At 42.2% G+C, this 20,430-nt stretch overlaps 1 protein-coding gene across 8 annotated transcripts in view; it reads left to right on the top strand.

Moving 5' to 3' along the window:
• The window catches only part of LOC137370106 (TPR and ankyrin repeat-containing protein 1-like), a 113,229-nt gene that overhangs the window by 21,638 nt on the left and 71,161 nt on the right, over positions 1-20,430 (top strand). For 4 of the 8 annotated variants that reach the window (XM_068032261.1, XM_068032259.1, XM_068032262.1 and 1 more), the window contains 2 exons: positions 6,911-7,078; positions 16,562-16,698. In XM_068032261.1, coding sequence (XP_067888362.1) covers positions 16,565-16,698 — 134 coding nt within the window. In that variant the 5' untranslated portion in view covers positions 6,911-7,078; positions 16,562-16,564. Of the gene's footprint in view, positions 1-6,264; positions 6,638-6,910; positions 7,079-16,561; positions 16,699-20,430 lie in introns of those variants that run through there. The other 4 variants (XM_068032264.1, XM_068032263.1, XM_068032258.1 and 1 more) reach the window with 3 other exon arrangements.

Below are 20,430 nucleotides of genomic sequence, written 5' to 3'. Positions count from 1 at the left end.
CTGGGCTGTCCAGATGCCTCTCCACTGAACAAAGGAAAATCATCCATACTTATACATTTTCAAACAGTTACACAGCCCATCCCAGCCGGACATGGTCCAATCACAACGATTATCGATTATATACATTGAATATTCGAGCCAATAGAAGCGGTTACTAGGCATAGAGGGGCTGCATGACCGGCCCATACACAAATAGGGGATTACTCATGATGTTTTCCATACCCCCTTATCTTCACCTCGTTACCGGCCCATACACAGATAGGGGATTACTCATGATGTTTTCACCTCGTTACAGGCGAGCACCTTTGTCAGCATTCCACAAGGGTGTCTGCTTTTCATTTTAATTAGCCTTTTGTTTGAGATTGGATTACTCAGCTCCTGTGGAATGTGGTCAAGTTCACTGAGCTCCATGGTGCTTTGCAATCTCCTCACTGTTCACTGATATTATATGTTACTGGTTACTCAAATAATATTTAAACAGTATGATATTTACTGCAGGTCCCTCTGCGCTTGGGAATACCCTAATTTCATGGTTAAGGCATCCCTAGGTAGCAGCGATCATAATATGATTGAATTTTACATTCAGTTTGAGGGAGAGAAGAGTGGCTCCAAGACTAGTATTTTAAACTTAAGTAAGGGCAATTATGAGGGCATGAAAACGAGCTAGCTAAAATGAACTAGCAAATTAGTTTAAGGGATAGGTCAATAGAGTGGTAGACATTTAAGGAGATATTTCAGAAAACACAGAATAGATACATTTCAACGAGAAAAAAACATTCCAAGGGTGGGACCTGTCATCCGTGGTTAACCAAAACAGTTAAAGATAGTATCAAACTTAAAGAAAAAGCCTATAATTGTGCAAAGATGGGAGGCAGGTCAGAAGATTAGACAGAATATAAAAAACAGCAAAGAATGACTAAAAGATTGATAAGGTAAAATTAGAGTACGAGAGAAAGCTAGCTAGAAATATAAAGACAGATATTAGTTTCTATAGATATTTAAAAAAGAAAAGAGTTAACGAAGTGAGCGTTGGTCCTATAAAAAGTGAGTCTGGGAATTAATAATGGATAATAAAGAGATGGCAGATGAATTGAACAAATATTTTGCATCGGTCTTCACTATTGAGGATACAAGTAACATCCCAGTATTAGCTGTAAGTCAGGAAATGGAAGAGAGGGAGGAAGTCAAGAAAATTGCAATCACCAGGGAAGTGGTACTGAACAAGTTGTTGGAGCTGTGGGCTGACAAGTCCCCGGGTCCTGATGTACTTCATCCTAGGATGTTAAAAGAAGTGGCTTGTGAGATAGTTGATGTGTTAGTTTTAATTTTCCAAAATTCCCTAAATTTGGGGAAGGTTCCTTTAGATTGGAAAATAGCGAATGTAACTCCTTTATTCAAAAAGGCAGGGAGACAGAAAGCAGGAAACTACAGGCCAGTTAGCTTAACATCTGTCATAGGGAAAATGTTAGAAGCTGTTATTAAAGATGTTACAGCAGGTCATTTAGAAATTTCAAGGTAATCAGGCAGAGTCAACATGGTTTTATGAAAGGGAAATCATGTTTGATCAATTTATTAGAGTTCTTTGAGGGAGTTACATGTGCTGTGGATAAAGGGGAACCAGTGGATGTATTGTACTTGGATTTCCAGAAGGCATTTGATAAGGTGCCACATCAAAGGTTATTGCAGAAAATAAAAGCTCATGGTGTAGGGGGTAACATATTGGCTTGGATAGAAGATTGGCTAGCTAACAGGAAAGGGAGAGTCGGCATAAATGGGTCATTTTCTGGTTGGCAAGATGTAGCAAGTGGTGTGCCACAGGGATCTATGCTGGGGCCTCAACTTTTTACAATTTATATAAATGACCGGAGAAAAGACTGAAGGTATGGATGCTAAATTGGTAATATGATAGGTAAATTGGCCGTTGTAAATTGCCCCTAGTGTAGGGAGGTGATAGGGAATATGGGATTACTGTAGGGTTAGTATAAATGGGTGGTTGTTGGTCGGCACAGACTCGGTGGGCCGAAGGGCCTGTTTCAGTGCTGTATCTCTAAATAAATAAATTTGCTGATGACACAAAGATAGGTAGGAAAGTAACTTTTGAAGAGGACATGAGGCTACAAAGGGATATGGATAGATTAAGTGAGTGGGCAAAGACCTGGCAAATGGAGTATAATGTGGAAAAGTGAAATTGTCCACTTTGGTAGGAAGAATAAAAAAACATATTTGAATGGTGACAGATTGCAGAGCTGTGAGATGCAGATCTGGGTGTCCTAGTGCATGAATCGCAAAAGGTTAGTATGCAGGTACAGCACGTAATTAGTAAAGTTAAAATTAGTAAATGTTATTGTTTATCGTGAGGGGAATTGAATACAAAAGTAAGGAGGTTATGCTTCAGTTATACAGGGCATTGGTGAGGCCACATCTGGAGTACTGTGTACAGTACTTGTCTCCTTATTTAAGGAAGGATGTAAATGTGTTGGAGGCAGTACAGAGAAGGTTTACTAGACTAATACCTGGAATGGGTGGGCTGTCTTATGAGGAAAGGTTGGACAGGCTAGGCTTGTATCCGCTGGAATTTAGAAGAGTAAGAGGCGACTTGATTGAGACATGTAAGATCCTGAGGGGTCTTGACAGGGTGGATGTGGAAAGGATGTTTTCCCTTGTGGGAGAATTTCGAACTAGGGGTCGCTGTTTAAAAATAAGGGGTCGCCCATTTAAGACCGAGATGAGCAGAAATTTTTTTTCTCAGAGGGTCGTGAGTCTTTGGAATTCTCTTCCTCAAAAGGCGGTAGAAGTAGCGTCTTTGAATATTTTTAAGGCAGAGGTAGAAAGATATGTCTTCCTTTTTCCTCAACCGAGGATTCTCCCCCCCTCCCCCAACCCTCCACTGTGGTTGACAGGGCCCTCAACCATGTCCGGCCCATTTCCCACACCTCTACCCTCACCCCTTCCCCTCCCTCCCAGAACTGCGACAGGGTTCCCTTTGTCCTCACTTTCCACCCCACCAGCCTCCACATCCAAAGCATCATCCTTCGCCATTTCTGCCATGTCCAGCATGATGCCACGACCCAATACATCTTCCCCTCCCTTCCCCTGTCAACATTCCGAAAGAATCATTCCCTCGGCAACACCCTTGTCCACTCCTCCATTACCCCCACCACCTTGTTCCCTTCCCAAGGCACCTTTCCCTGCAATCGCGGGAGGTGTAATACCTGCCCATTTACCTCCTCTCCTCAGTATCCAAGGCCCCAAACACTCCTTTCAGGTGAAGCAGCTATTTACTTGTACTTCTTTCAATGTAGTATACTGTATTCACTGCTCACAATGTGGTCTCCTCTTCTACACTGGAGAGACCAAACGCAGATTGGGTGACCGCTTTGCGGAACACCTCTGCTCAGTCCGTAAACATGACAACGAGCTTCCGTTTGCTGGCCATTTCTACACCCCCATCCCCCGCTCTCATGCTCACATCTCTGTCGTGGGATTGCTGCAGTGTTCCAGCGAACATCAGCCCAACCTCAAGGAACAGCATCTCATTTACCGATTAGGCAGGCTCTAGCCTGCCGGACTGAACATTGAATTCAGTAATTTCAGAGCATGACAGGCCCCCCTTTTTATGTATAGTTTTTTTTTAATTTGGTTATTTTATTTTAGTTTTTTTTGTTTCTACTGTGCCTACCCACTGTTTCTGTTTTTGTAATTTTTTTTAATGTTTGTGTTTGGAGTGCTTTGTGCTTTACAGTCAATTCGCACCCTCTCTGTACTAATGCTTTGTCTTTCAGCACACCATTAACATATTGTTTGCCATTGTTCCTTGACCTTCTGGTCAGTTATTCTCTGTGACCTTGTCCTATCAACACCTTCTCTTTTGTTATCTCTTGCCCCAAACCCCGCTTTACTTGCTTAAAACCTTTTACATTTCTAATATTTATCAGTTCTGAAGAAGGGTCATTGACCTGAAACGTTAACTCTGCTTCTCTCTCCACAGATGCTGCCAGACCTGTTGAGTATTTCCAGCATTGCTTGTTTTTATTTCAGATTTCTAGCATCTTCAGTATTTTGCTTTTATATTATTGTAGATAGATTCTTGATAAGCAAGGGGTGGAAGGTTATCGGGGGTAGGTGGAAATGTGGAGTAATCAGTTCAGCCATGAACTTATTGAATGGCGGAGCAGGTTCGAGGTTTTGAGTGGCCTACTCTTGCTCCTAATTCGTATGTTTGTATGTTCCTTAACAATGGATTCCAGCATCTTCCCAACCATGCAATCACGTCTCTGTAATGGCTATGAGGTCAAACCCATTTATTTCTATTTGTACAATTAATTCATCTATCTTGTTAGGAATGCTTCCTGCATTCTGATAAAATGCCTTTAATTTTAACTTTTTACAATTTTTCCCTGATTTGATCTTATTTACTGATGCACTATTACCATTTAAAATTTTTGTCTTTTCCTGTCACACTCTGTTTATCTTTACCCAGAACACTCCACTGCTCTGTGGCTCTGACCTTTCTCTTTAGATTTATAAATGTCCCCTAACCTGAACCCTCTGCGCCTCTTTTAGTTTAAAGCGCTATCTATAACCCTAGTTATTCAATTCAGCAGGACACTGATCCCAGCCTGGTTTAAGTGGAATAAAAACAAGAAATGCTGGAACCACTCAGCAGGTCTGGCAGCATCTGTGGAAAGAGAAGCAGAGTTAACGTTTCAGGTTCTTCCGAAGAAGGGTCACTGACCCGGACCGTTAACTCTGCTTCTCTTTCCACAGATGCTGCCAGACCTGCTGAGTGGTTCCAGCATTTCTTGTTTTTATTTCAGATTTCCAGCATCCGCAGTATTTTGCTTTTATTCTGGTTTAATTGGAGCCCATCCCAATGGAATAGCTTCCTCTTTCCCCGTTATTGGTGTGAGAGCCCTATGAATTGAAACCCCCTATCTCCCACATCACTCTTGAAGCCATTCATTCAACTCTCTGTTCTGTTTGATCCTATGCCAATTTGCACTGGTCATAATCCTAAGAATCTTTTAGGCTCTGTGTTTAATTTGGACCTTAGCTCCTCAAACTCCCTTAGCTGAATCTCAATCCTCATTCTATCTATGTCATCGGTTCCTATGTGGGCAACAACAATTCTTCCCTCTCCCACTCCAAGTTCTTTACCAGCCAGAGGGAAACATCCCGAACCCCGGCACCAAGCAGGCATCACAACCTTTGGAACTTCCAGTTGCAGCTCCAGAGAACAGTATCTATCCCCCTACCTGCACTGTCCCATACTACTACCACATTCTTTTTCACTCCACCCACTTGAATGGCCTATTGTACTATGGTGCTGTGGCCAGTTTGCTCATTGTCTCTGCAGACTTTGCCACTATCCACACAGGCAGCAAGTACACGTTGGATAAGGGCAAAGGTTGAGGCTGTTCTTGCACAACACCTGGGATTCCCTTACCTACCTGATTCACAGTCAATTCCTGTGACTTTTAAGGGTGCATTTAGAATCGGAGCTATAGTATCAATGTGCTTCAGTTAGAGTGTAAATGTAGAGTAAAAAGAACAGACTCCCTGGATGGCTGTCACATTCCACTTAGCGCTTGGTGCAGACTGGGCCAGAATGCTGCACAAATTTAGTGTCCATGTAAAAGGCAACTGCACTTTACATCATCGACTTATAGTGAAATTATGCCCAAACTTATTCAAAAAGAGGATGGCATTTAGGAGATAGTTAGTGGCTATACTTTCAGCTGCCTAAGCCCTGAGCTTTAGAATTCTCTCCTTAAACCTCAGTGCTTCTCCTAAGATGCTGTTTAAAAGCTACCTCTGACCAAGCTTTTTGTTATCTCAGGATAATATTTCCATATGTGGCTGGGTGTCAAATTTAGCCCCATAGGCTTCTGTGAAGCAGCTGGGGATGTTTTACTGAGCGGAAGGCGCGATACAAATGCAAGTAGCAGTTGTGATGGGCCGAAGTAGATGATGTTCTCTCCTTTGGGTGGATGTATATTTTCAGTTAGAAGAGCATATTTTTCCTGAAAGTGTGTGGGAGGGAGAAGAACTATGTGTGGTTGTAATATAACTAGCTGACGTGATGCCGATTTTCAATGTGCTGAACCTGCCAGCTTTATTTCACAACACATTGAGCAGTTTTAACTACTGCTTTCGGGGCTGAATTGGAAAGTGAAACCGTGTACAAAGTTTAGAGTTCCTGTATTAAACGCAACGATTGCAAAGTGACAGGTCGCCTGCGGGGTGTGGCGTTTCGTTTTATATTTCTGAATCGGAAGTTGCACGTGTAGTTTATGTTGGTCTTGTTTTTAAGTTTTGTTTTCCTGGGAGTGACGTGTATTACCGAGTGCTGTATGCATCCTGGCTGAGCAGCACATACACTCGCTCTCCGAGCGCTGCAAGGAGCAGCAGAGGCTTTGTACAGGACACACTCGGGCTATTAAACCCCCTCCACTGGCCCCCAGTGCGGCTCCGGCTCTCGCTACCAGCCTAGGAGTGGGGGGAGGTCGATGTTGCCAAGTGTCGGCTCTGCACCGCCCCTCTCCTTCCAGCTGCTTGTAAATGCCACCGAGAAGGATACCCTGCACTTTAAACCAACTTCCGCCCCCACTTTACAACGCTGCTGCTGAATTTCCTGGTAAGTTGCTGATTATGTTTTGGTGTCTTAAAAGCTCCAAGTGGCCCAGCTTTTGTTTTCGTTGCCCTGCGACTTGAGACCACGTTACCAAATCCAGCACTGGTGGTAGGGGGGGTTATTACCCTTTCCCTAGCAGATATTTTGGACATTGAGAGGGGGTTTAGTGCCCCTCAACTGAATCCTGGACCATTTAAAACGCACGCTTATGTTGATTTTTTTCCCTGTAGTTCCATTTGCTGATACTAAGATATCTCGGTATTCTGATTTATCCAGCAGTGAGCCAGTAGTGCTGAGAACAACCCTTTCTAAATCTCCAGGTCCAAGAAAATCAAACACAAGACAGTGCTTAAGAAATATAAGCACAAAAGGACTAAAACCTTGGGCTTTGAGAGCTCGGACGGCATGTGGTCTTAAGACTCCAGGTTCCAGACTGACCTTGAGGTAATTAGCATTTTTTTCTTAGTGTAAATATTTCGACAGCATTTTTTTTAAAAACATTGGCAGGTTGCCGTTTTTGAGCTGATGCCCTGTCTCCAAACTGAATGCAAGTGGAGAGGAGGCTACGTATGGGTAGATTGCTTGTTGGTAATGCAAGTTTGTTGAGGCCTGTTGCATGCATGTTTGGCAAAGAGATGAGGTGAATCATGAAGCTGTGATTGTGATGCTGGGTTTGTTTTTTAAAAGCCTGAAGATTAGAGGAGGAGTGGAAGACTGAGGGAAGTTAGGAGTTGCACAGTTTTGAAGTCTTGGGTGAAAGGTTAGAGGTGGAAACAACCCAGCAGGAAGGTAGGAAGGAGAAAGAACAGCAGGGATGGTGGCACATTTGAAGGTTTCTTGAAGCTTCAACAGGAACATTGCCCCAAACAGGGAAAAAAAAAGTTGCAGTGGGGAGAGGTTGGTTAATGGAGGTTGTTGACTGATTTCTTGTACAGATTTTGTGTGTTTATAATTTGGTTCTGAACTCTCAATGAGGGCACTCTACACCCAACCTGAATGATGGCTGAGTCCAGCACATCAGTGCAAGAGACAAGGTTGAAACGTTTTCAGCCAGAAGTGCAGAGTGTGAGTGGCTGCTTTTGAGGTCCCCAGCATCACAGATGTCAGTCTTCAGCTAATTCGATTCACTCCACCTGATATCAAGAAACGGCTGCAGATACTGGATACTGCAAAGATTATGGGCCCTGACAACATCCCGGCTGTGCTCTACAACAAGCTGCATCCCTAGCTAACCTGTTCCAGTATAGCTACAACACTGCTGTCTACCCGATAATGTGGAAAATTGCCCAGGTATGTCCTGTCCACAAAAAGCAAGACAAATCCAATCAGACCAATCACTATCTCATCAGCCTGCTCTCGATCATCAGTCAAGTGATGGAAGGTGTCATCAACAGTGCCATCAAGCGGCACTTGCTTAGCAATAACCTGCTCAGTGACGCTCAGTTTGGGTTCTGCCAGGGCCACTGAACTCCTGACTTCATTACAGTCTTGGTCCAAACATGGACAAAAGAGCTGAACTCCAGAGGTGAGGTGAGAGTGACTGCCCTTGACATCAAGGCAGCATTTGACTGGGTGTGTCATCAAGGAACTCGAGCAAAACTGGAGTCAATGTGAATCAGGGGGAAAACCCTCCACTGGCTGGACTCATACCTAGCGCAAAGGAAAATGGTTATGGTTATTGGAGGTCAATCATCTCTGTCCCAGGACATCACTACAGGAGTTCCTCAGGTTAGTGTCCTGGGCCCAACCATCTTCAGCTGCTTCATCAGTTACCTTCCCTCTATCACAAGGTCAGAAGTGGGATGTTCGCTGGTGATTGGTACACAACACAGTGCATTCACGACTCATACTGAAGCAGTCCTTGCCCGCATGCAACAAGACCTAGGCAACTTTCGGGCTTTGACTGATAAGTGGTAAGTAACATTTACGCCACACAAGTGCTAGCCAATGACCATCTCCAACAAGAGAGAATCTAACCATTTCCCCTGATGTTCAACAGCATTACCGTCTCTGAATCCCCACCAACAACATCGTGGGGGTTACCATTGATCAGAAATTTAACTGGACCAGCCATATAAATATTGTGGCTATAAGGTCAAAGGCTGGGTATTCTGCAGTGAGTGACTCATCTTCGGGTGCCCCAGAGCCTGTCCACCATCTACAAGGCACAAGTCAGGAGTGTGATGGAATACTCTCCTCTTGCCTGGATGGGTGCACCTCCAGTAATACTTGAGAAGCTGAACACCATCCAGGACAAACCAGCCCGCTTGATCAGCACCCCATCCATCACCTTCAAAATTCACTCCCTTCATCACCAATGCACAGTGGCAGCAGTATATACCATCTGTAAGATGCAGTGCAGCAACTCCGCAAACCTCATTCAACAGCAGCTTCCAAACCCGCGACCTTTACCACCTGGAAGGACAAGGGCAGCAGATACATGGAAACAGCAAGTTCGCTTTCAAGTCGTGCACGATGCTGACTTGGAATTATATCGCTGTTCCTTAACTGTTGCTGGGTCAATCTGGAACTCCCTTCCTAACAGCACTGTGGGTGTACCTACCCCACATGGACTGCAGTGGTTCAAGAAGGCTGCTCGCCCAACACTTTTTTCAAGATTATGGTTGGGTAGCAAATGCTGGCCTAGCCAGTGACAGATATCCCAGGAACATCTATGTGATATATTAAAAGTTATACATTTGTACAGATTTCAGGTCAACATTTTATTTGTCCATATTTATAATGTAAACTGCTAATGAAAACTCCACAACACAGTCCTCTTTGATAAGATTTATTGATAAGTCAAAGATTCAACTGAGAAACAGAGTTTAAAGTCCTGTAACCAAACTTGTTTTCAATAGAACAAAACAACCAGATCATATATTGATTTGCCAACCAGTTACCTTCACCCCTTACTGTCTCAGAATTGTCATGATTCTGAAAACCTCCATTAGATCCCTCCCTTTTCTGTTTAACTAAAACAAGGCTGCATTTTTTGAGTTTCAGCCTGACAAAAATAGCAGCTGCAATGGACAGAATTTTTGAGATGGCAAACAGCCAATGGTGAATATCACTGGGTAGTGAGAGATATAATGGGATAAGTACAGCATAACATTTTACCAAATAACACCGTAGAGTTGTCAACTTGATTTTTTTTGATCATACATGGACCAATTTTTTTTAGTAAAGTAAGCATTGATCTATGTTTTTGATTAATATTGTGCTTCAAAATATAGAGGATTTAATTCTTCTGAAAAATTCTATTAAAGAGCCACCATTCCTCTCTGAGGCTGATTATCAGAAATTAACTATGTTCATTATGATGGTGACAAGTTTTTGAGTTCCAGGCGAAGTCTGTAACACTGAGTGAGTTTGCCAGGTAACTTGCACAGTACTGCTGCTGGAATTTATGCAAAGTCTGAAGCATGTGACATTGTAGAGGCCTCTGCTTATTAGAATCCCTATAAAACATAAGGGTTGACACGTGACATTTTGTAATATACTAGCAGATTTCCCATGGCATTGCTCACTGTGCCAGAAGATACAGTAAACCGCAACAGGAACTAAGTGGAATGTTTACATGAAGTGTATGCTTTATGCAAAGCTTTCAATGTGTGCCTAGTCAATCCCCCCGGAATTGTACAGTGTCAACATCCAGTGTTGTCTTGGGTGTCGCAGGTGGGAATTGAGCCAAAGCACGTAGATATAATTCAATCCCTATTTTTAAGTTATACATTCCTAATTTTTATATTTCCATGATAGATTCATAGGTCTACATTTATAATGGAAATTGCTTATGTAAATTCTTCCTGCTGTAATTTTAACTTTCCTCCAGTTGAAGTATTATATCAGTTCATTGACAGGAAAATGCATTGTGATAAGTTTTCATTAGCAGTTTACATAATAAATGTGGACACAGAAAAAGTTGACCTGAAATCTGTACAAATGTATAACTTTTAATATATCACATAGATGTTCAGTTTAACTGTTGAAAAATATCTATTGACTTTGTTTGCCAACACTTGGTTTGTGTTTGAAGAGAATCTTTTTAAGTTGATGGTGTTGGACTCTTCTGAGAGAATCCTTTTATAGCTGCTAACTAATAGATCCAATTGAAACACTCCACAATATAAGGTATTTTTGTGAGCTATATTCAATAGACATAAACACATTGAAAGTTATCATGATCTGGGAGGTACCAGTATTCTCACATTTGTTCTTCACAAGATCGTATCAAGGAGAGAGGGAGACGCTCCCATATAAGGCACTAACAGACCTATCTCTGTCCAGAGTACAATCATTAAAATAAACAACTGCTCTGATCTTGTTTATCTTGTCCTTGACTTATCACATTTTATATTCTGCAGCTGATATAGTTTAGACTGTACTGCTGTATCTTCAGTTCTGTGTTCCTTCAGTGGGATCACTTTAAGATGATAAATTAAAAGCATATTAGCATACCATTGGAACTTGTTGGCTTCCCTGATTTCTAAGTAAGTAGCAACCTCTCTGTTGAGAATTTCACCTCTAGCACTGTGCTGTGCTCCTGCAACTAATTGCAGCATTCTTTACTGGCCATTCCCACCATGGAGCTGGAGTGATGTCATCGGGCTGTCCAAGCAGCCAGTCACATTCAAGGATTTTCACCAGACGCACAAACACAAAACAAAAAGCAGCAAAATGAAATCATTTCTAAAAATTTTGACATGGAGCAAATTAAAGATTGGGCCGCAGACATGGTGTGAAAGTAGAAGGTAAAATGTGCTAGAAAAATTTTTTTTTTAAAGAAAATTATTTGTAAAAATTTAGTAGAAAAAATCGACTAATTACTCATTTAACAGCACTCCACAAATATAAAATTAGTTTTAGGGTTGATTCTGTTCATAAAATTTTATTCATCCCAGTGCTGCTAAAAACCCAGTTACACCTGACTGAACAAGTTGTAGGGCTTTCTAACAGCAATCTGGGAACGGGCAAGTTGAAGTTCTCACTGATACCGTGATTACTGGTTCTGGCAGGGTAGAGAGAGCCACCGCGTAGCCTGTAATGGTGCACTGAGTGACACCGCAACTTCAGGATTTCCCTGCTAATCTGTGCAGCTGCTTCCATCCTGAAGTTGGGGTCAGTTTGAGGGGTAATGAACGCAAGCACTGAAAGTTCACCACCAACTCCCCAACCTCCACAAAATCGAGGTTGTTCTAATTGCAATGCTCCTTTTTAACCTTCCATCATGTTGATAACAGTACACTAATTTGAGTGACGATCCTGTTGAACTTACTCTCTTTGCCAGTTTCAGATTTTTCTTTTAATATGTTTATAGATTGCAGATAGTTTGATTATTTTGACTTGGAAGCATTTTTAAGGGAGTTAATAGTAGGCAAATCATTTGTGAAGTCTTCAGTATTTTCCTGCTATCTCCAAAAGAGACAATAAGAACATCACGTATAAGGCCAGCTCTGATCACTTCATTGTAAGACTGTGCACCCACATCCCCCTTCTATTCCCCAACCCTACTTCTTTCTCTATCCACCTTAGAAAAAAAAACTATCCCCCAATTCACAGAGCTGCACTTTCAAAATCCTAACTGTCTAGCCTTTGGCCCTCCATTTTCCACAACATTTCTGCAGCTGTTGATTTGCTCAACTGCACCCTCACCTCCACCTTTGATGCCCTAGTCCCAATAAAACCATTTCTCTCTCACCCTAGCCATTCCCCCTGGTATAGTCCTTATTTCTGCTGTCAAGTCCGAGGGACACAGACTTGAAAGGATATAGCAGACGACTGGTTTAGCCATCCACCACCAGATCTGGTTGGACCATATAAAGCACTATCAGATCCTACTGTCACCTGCTGAAACTGCTCGCTATTCCAGGATCATGTTGGAATGCAAAGATAACACCTGGCTTCTTTTCTCCACTACAAACCGTCGTCTTAAATTCCTCTCCCCATCTCCTCCACTCTCACCTCCAACAATAAGTGCAAGGAGTTCATGGACCTCTTCGTAACTAAGATTGAAACAATCTGATCAGCTGCCTTTGCCGTGTGCCTCCCTTCCACTAGCCCACCAGTCTAAAGTTCCCTGCTGCCCTAGCCCTGAACTCGCTGCTTTTTCTAGTTTCTCTCCTATCTCCCCTCATGCTCTCTCCACACTCATCTTGTCCATGAGACCCACCTCTTGCTCCCTTGACCCCATTCCTACTAAACTGCTGATCACTCAACTTCTGCTCCTAATCCCCATTTTAGCCAATATTGTTAACGGTTCTCTCTTCAGGTGTTGTCCCTCTCTCCTTTAAATCAGCCGTCATCACCCCTCTCAAAAAAACACTGGACTCCATTATTCTTACAATCTACCACTCAATGTCCAACTTCCCTTCCCTGTCCAAGGTTCTTGAATGTGTTGTCGCCTCCCAAATCAGTACCCAACTTTCCTCGATCGTCATGTTTGAATCCCTCCAATCAATACAAGTCACAAATGACATCCTATGTGACTCTGACAAAGGTAAACTTTCCCTCCTCTTCTTTCTCTGCTTGTCTGCACCCTTTGAATACATGTCCTCCTCCAAAGCCTTTCCACTGTCGTCCAGTTGGGTGGGATTGCTCTATCTGGTTCCGTTCTAGTAATAGTAGCCAGAAAATCGCTTGCAATAGCATCTCTTCCTGCTCCTGCACCGTTACATCTGGTGTCCCCCGAGGATCTGTCTTTGGCTCCTTCATATTTCTCATTTACATGCTGCTGCTTGGCGACAACATCCAAAAGCACAACGTTAGTTTTCACATGTGTACTGACGACACCCAGCTCTACCTCACCACCACCTCTCTCGACTGCTCCATTGCTGCTAAATTATCAGACTGCTTACCTGACATCTGGTACTGGATGAACAGAAATTTCCTCCAATTAAATATTGGGAAGACTGAAGCATTTGTTTTCGGTCCCTGCTTCAAACTCTGTTCCCTGACTACTGACTCCATTCCTCTCCCTGGCAACTGTCTGAGACTAAACCAGACTGTTCGTAACCTCTGTCATGATTGACAGGAAGATAAGCTTCCGACCACATATTCACGCCATTACTAAGAGCGCCTATTTCCACACTGCTATTTTATCAGTGGCAGGGGAGGTGGCAAACGGCCAGGCCGCCCTTAGGCCACTTGAGACCCTTAAGTGGCTAATTAATTGCCGCTTAAGAGCCATTTCCCACCACCACTGGTATTTTCGGCAAACGGGTATTTTGGCACCTGAGGAGGCTGCCTAGTAATACATGGTCTCCTTGTGGATTGGGGTGGGGGCGTGCCCTCCTGATCGGACACCCTTTGTCCCAGGGAACGTTCCACCCCTGCCAGCAGCATAGGCTGCTCCCACTAAAACACACCCCCCCTCGGCCTCCACTCCGACTCTGGGACTGAAGAGCTACTGGCTTTCTGATTGGCTGGCAACTCTTGGAGGTGGGACTTCTTGCCTCAGAGGCATGAAAGCCCCAACTGAAGCCAGTTAGGGGCCTGAGACACACAAAGCTGCATGGCTTTCAGGCCCAGCGTGGGTGGACTCGCTCCCAGCTTTCCAGCCATTAGGTGGGGCCACTGCCTCACCGTTAAATTCTGGACAAAGAGCAGAAACTCGAGAGGAGGGAAGAGAAACTTGACACACAGTAGAAACTGGAGGGAGTAAGAAGACATGATGGAAATTGAGCAAGTGGGAGCAGTGGGAAGGAAATTAGAGAGGGGAGAGAGAATAAAGACATCTTGGAAAGAGAACAAGACCGGATGAAAAATAAGAGAGGAAGGGGCTCGATAGTCAAAGGATGGAAATGGGGGTGGGGGGGCGAGTGAGAGGAGGGTAGAAACAGGCTGCAAGATATCTGAACAAATGTTAGAAACGCATAGTTGGTCGGGCAGCATCTGTGGCGATAACAGATGTGTTAACTTTTCGAGTGCAGACTCTTTCAAACTGGGGAGGGAAAAGGTATATTGAAACAGCCACCAAACTGAAAGGAATCATAAATGGTATGATGTAACAGATTATCATGGTCTTGGCAGTAATACAGTAAAGAAATAAAAAGGATATTATAGATAAATAACATTTGTAAATGTAAATTTAAAAGGGAAACAAAGGGGAGAGGAAAGATATCTGAAATAGAGCAAACAAATAAATGAAAATTTAAAAAGATGGAAGCAAGAAGGGTTCAAAGAATGTTGAAGATTGGGGAATTAGAAGAGGAAAAAGAGTAATTAAGAATGGAGATAGGAGGAATGGTCCGTGGTAGACACTAGGAAAGATAAACAACAGTGGAGAGCAAAAGGAAACTGAAACAGAAACTGGGTCTGACATGATGTTGTACTTGTTGATTCACATTTTTCTTTCAGCTTTGTTTATTTAAAAATAATTAATCACCAGAAGCTCAGGGAATTGACCCAAGTTCCATGGATCACACACCATTGACAAGAGCCCAGTCTTGCCAAATTTATCCTTGGATATTTCACGTTGAGACTCAAATCATCAGTCTCATTGCTGAAACTGTTGCCAGTGCTGGTTTGATTAGTATTTGGTTGTAATTCTTGTAATCTTTCTCAATATTTGGGACATTCAAGAACTTACTCCACGATGGTACTCTGACAGCTGTTGTAATTGGAACTAATTTTTACATTCTTTTTGAAGTTGAGCCTAGTTGGCCCAATTTAAGGACCTAAAAATAAAAATAGTTGAGACTAGCTTCACCTAAGACAGTCATTCAAACTTATGATTTTTAGCTGAGTGCAAAGAAATGATTGGAGCTGGAGGGAGATAACCACAGCAAATCAGTTGCACTAACATTCGTATCAGAATTCCCAGCAAATGTTCCCATCATGCAAAAATTTGTCCTTTATCCCAGATGTGCAAAATTGTCCCCCCCCACTGCCCCACCAGTGTGATTCTCCAAATAGAGGTGCGGGAATCCTTTGGTTTTGAAATTTATTGTAATTGGCATTTTCCAGTCTAAGAGCATGTTGGATTTAATTTTAATTTTATTTTGTCCTGATTTAATTGTTTGCAAATGCTGGAAAAGTAGGCTGAATTTTACCAGCCCCTCAACGCGGCGGGTTGCAGGGCCAGTAAAATGCAGCGGAGAGAGGCCTGCCTCGACCCGTGATGTCAAGAAGAGCCCACCGCATATTACTGGCGGTGGGGGGGACCTCAGTGCAGCCTCCCCCCGCTGCCTGGCGGCGGGCTCTTCATAATATTCAAATTAACAATAAAGAGATGTAAATTAACTTACCTGCAGGCACAGCACAGGTGAGGTTCTGTTGCTTGAGCCAGGTCTGTTCTCTCTGGTACGATTCAAAGGAGATCAGGGGTGTTTTACAAGTGTCCCGGTTAATGCATTATCTGCCAATCGACACCACCAGATTATCTGGTCATTTATCTCATTGTTGTTTGTGGGACCTAACTGTTTGCAAATTAGCTGCCACATTTGCCTGCATAACATAGTGGCTGTACTTCAAAATAAATTAATTGGTTGTGAAGTGGTTTGGCATTTCCTTAGCATGTGAAAATCTCTATGTAAATTGAATTTTGTTCTTTTCTCTGTGTTTCACTGCCTGTCTTTTTATGTTGTCTGATTTGGGATATCATGGAAAATAACTGATTCCCATTGAACAAATCATCTCATTTCACAAGAAGTGAAAGGCCACAACAGCATTTTGTATTTATACAGATCTTCACCATTATCCACTAGATAAAAAACTGTCTTCCTGGCTGCTGATTTTTGAGTGTCCTGGCAGTTATATATTTAGTTGTGTAATGCTCACCCATCCATACTCAGGAACCCAGCAGAACCAGCACATGTCTCGAGCAATGTAAAAATCCCGCTAAAGGATCCAAAACCTTTATTGTAGTCTTCCAGGAGGTTGTGTTGCAGTTACATAGTTTAAATGTATTCATTTATTTTCTGTTAGAGAATGGAACTGAATGTACTTGCACATCAGCTGAAAGATGTTGGAAATGAAGCATTTAAACAACGGCATTACACTATTGCAATCCAGAAATATGATGAAGCTTTGCACATCCTGCATAGTTTGCAGCCATTTGGGAGGTAAGAATTGTTTGAGTTTATAAATGTTGCACAGGATTCCCATAGTGTAGCCCTTCCCATCAATGTCCTTCCTCTAGGTTTCAGAAAAGTGCTGAGGAGAGTCGATATAAAATGAGTTGCAGTGCTGTGATTTCTATTTTGGGATCAAACTCCTTATTGGGCATGAGGTAGGAGGCTAAGCACACATTTCGCTCCTTGCTTGCACCATTGACCGAGCTGGCCACTCAGTTGCATATTGTTTAACTTTTCCTTTCTTCATTCCCCAATCTCAGAACTTGATATTTCTGGTGCATTACTGTGAGAAAACAGAGATGTTCCTGAAGTACATTTTTGAGCAGAGAGATGTCTTGATGTGGTGTTAGGGATACATGCTTCAACACATTGCATAGTTTTTCTAAAATGTGAGTGTGAACATTTGGGTGAAATTTGTAATAATTAATACGTCTTTCAGTTAATTGAACAGCATTAAAATGAAGCACACCTTGGCCAGGTATAAGTTCAAGATTCCTAGAAACAGTGCTCCAAAAATGTGTTGTAACTGCAAGATAAGATTATCACTTAACAATTCCTGCTGTACCACTTGACAGGTGCATTTCCCACAGCCTGAACTGAGATTGACAATTGACAAAAGAACAACATTTCAGTATGCATATGTACATGTAGATGTGTTCACTTTGGCACACCTTCTCTCATCTGATATTTTTGTACAGTAGTTATAACCTTTAATACCTATAATATATTAAAAAGTTAACACCTGCATGCGCTTTCTGTCTACAGAAACTTGCTTCCCATTGTCACATTTTTGTTAGACTTTTGTGCCAACATTTTCCACAATGAATTTCTGTGTCTACGTTTAGAACTGCCACGTAAACCTGTCACGTTGTAATTACACCCTTCCTATGGTAGTGGTGTTTTAACACCTGTTCTGCATCTCTCACCTCTTCAACCTGCACTGCAGTCAACTCTACCTCCCTGCTTCCCAAATGGCCTAAAGCTTTTCTCATTTAACATCATAGATCAAAATGTTCTTTGAAAATAAGTATAGAATGATTTTGAAAGGAGGTCTATATTCTTTGCACCCTGGTTCAATTGTCGCTCTTGCTTCCCTTGAAGTCTGGATTTGTCTTGACTCCCGTAGTACTGCCACTGGAAGTCAACTATTGCATAACTGATCTGGTGAAGGCAGGATGAATCCTGGTTGTGATGTTCTCCACTATTAAATAATCTGTTGAGGCTCACTGAATAACGGCCCTCCCTGCAGCAGCAATTATTCGACCAGTTCAACTCCGGCTGCTGCTAATGCTCAAATTTCAGTTCACTCCGCTCTAGAAAGCATTGATTCGCACAGTAAAATAAATTACTAATGAGCTATAACACACAAACACGGACAATCTTTTACCAGTCAGAAATAAAAATGCTTTTTTTAACTAGCAGAAACAAGATTTCCGCAGAATTGTAGGACTATCCTTTTGCCTGAGCAATGTAAATCTTTCCGTGGCCCCATTCCTCCCTGTCTCTGTAACCCCCTTCAACCCAACAGTTACCTCCCTCCCACTACCCCATATCTTTCAGTTCCTCTTAGGTGAGGGGAATTCACAAGTTACCCATCACCTACAGCCTGGAGTTGCCATCTCTGGTTTGGTGTATTCCTGGAGCTTTGATCACATGACATTCAATCATGTGACACCATGCGTGGTGCTTAATTGATTACATTTGATTATATGGCATTTGCCCACTGTTTGCAAATGTTATTGCATTTACCTTAATTGTGTGTCTTAATGTCACCAAGCTCCCCAAAAAAATGACTTTTTTGTAGTGAGCTGAATAATCATCGATATAATTAACTTCTAATCAAAGTTTTCATGCAATTTTCTGACTTTTCACATTACACAGGAAGTTATAAAATCAATAAATAAATCCAAACCTAATCCAATTCACTGAGTCTCACACTCCACCATTGAAGCATGGCTTCAGGGATGTAAGGCTCAGTTCTCAGAGAGAAGCACCAAACTCTCTCCCTCCCCCAATTGTGCTCTCAAGAGTCATAGAATTTCCAGGTGATTTTTGTTTGTCCTGATGCTCCATCCTTACAACCGGTTAGGAAGTGATACTTTCTGAATAGTTAGGGCGGGGAGGAGTGATGCAGGGAAAACACCAGTGCCAAGACAGCACGAATTAACTGAAAACCACAACAGTCAAGGTACTGTGCATGAGCAAAATGCACATACAAGGACCGAGCTGCCAGCAGCAGTGTTCAGAAGACCCAATTGCCCAAACCCCTAAATGCCACTCCACTTCCCCTGCTCCTTTAAGACTATATTAAAACTCATCACTGTAGTCACCACTGCTGCCATCTCCTCCGATGGCTTCAAAACTATTTTTTCTCTTACGCCCCTGAAGTGTCTCAGGATGTATTTCCACGTTATAGCTTGTGTCTATGCAACATATATCATTAATCATAGTCTCTACATTTTTCTGCTATTTCTGGACAAATGGGTAGAGTGTACTGTGCTAGTGGAGTATTAATGGAGTATAGGTGCTAATCATTTCAACATTTTTCAAACAGTTTGGTTTATAATGTGCATAGAAGCTAGACTGTGAGGAAAGGAAAGGCATCAGGTGGTGTGATACTGATTGGGCTGCAGTTCACTTTATACCTCTGACCTCTGTGATATTTAACCAATTAATGTTCAGAAATGTCACTGGCAAGAGATGAGAGAAATTGGGCATTGCTTGGCCTACTGATGTCTGTTATGATTAGAATCGTTGTATCATACAGCATGCACGCAAGGAGGCCATTTGGCCCATTGTGCATGTGCTGGCTCTTTTAAAGAGCTGTAGCATTAGTCCCACTCCCTGCTCTTTCTCCATGGCCCTGCACATTTTTCCTTTTTCTGGTATATATCCTGTTTCCTTCTTCAAGATACCGTTGAAACTGATTTCATTACCCTTTCAGGTAGTGCATTCCAGATCATAACAACTTGTTGCCTTAAAAAAAATCTCTCCTTTGGCTCTTTTGCCAATTACCTTAAAGCTGTGTCCTCTGGTTTCCGACCTTCCTGCCAGTGGAAACAGCTTTTCTCTATCTACTCTATCAAAATTCTTCAACAACATAATTCATTAAAGATCTTGAACTAAAAGCAGTTAATGAAAATCAGTCCTTTGTACCACAGGAAATGTCATAATTGATGAAAGCAAAAGTGGATGCCAGTGGATAGAAGCATCTCACAAGATCTTGCTATGGGACCTCCGCTGTTCACTGTGTACATCAGTGATGGGATAAAGTGTGAGGCTGTTGTGTCTAAATTTGCATAGTAAATAATTCTGAGGACCAATGAAAGCTGCACGGGAATATTGATAAGGTGGAATAGGCAAAAACAGTGGCAGGTGGAATTCAGTGTCAGTAAATGTAAGGTGATACATTTGGGCTTTTAAAAGAAAGTAGTAATTGTATTTTGGCAGCAGTTGCGTCATAAGAAAGAGCAGAGGGATATTAGAGTTCAGGTTCATAAGATATTGAAAACATTACCTTAAATGGTTAAGGCCATAAGAAAGCGAGTGAAATAGCTGAGTTTCATGATGAAGTATGGAATATAAAAGGTGAGATGTAAAGATAAATCTTTATTTTTAAAAAACCTTAGACAACACTTAGTACTGTGTACAATTTTGAACTTCACACTATAGAAAAGATGTTGAAGCAATCGAGAGGATGTAGCACAGATTCACTGGGAT

Source organism: Heterodontus francisci, chromosome 5 (genome assembly GCF_036365525.1).
Source record: "Heterodontus francisci isolate sHetFra1 chromosome 5, sHetFra1.hap1, whole genome shotgun sequence".
In the NCBI taxonomy this organism is placed as follows: Eukaryota; Metazoa; Chordata; class Chondrichthyes; order Heterodontiformes; family Heterodontidae; genus Heterodontus; species Heterodontus francisci.
The sequence above is the reverse complement of the archived record's forward strand: the minus strand, read 5'-3'. Positions and strand labels throughout refer to the sequence as shown.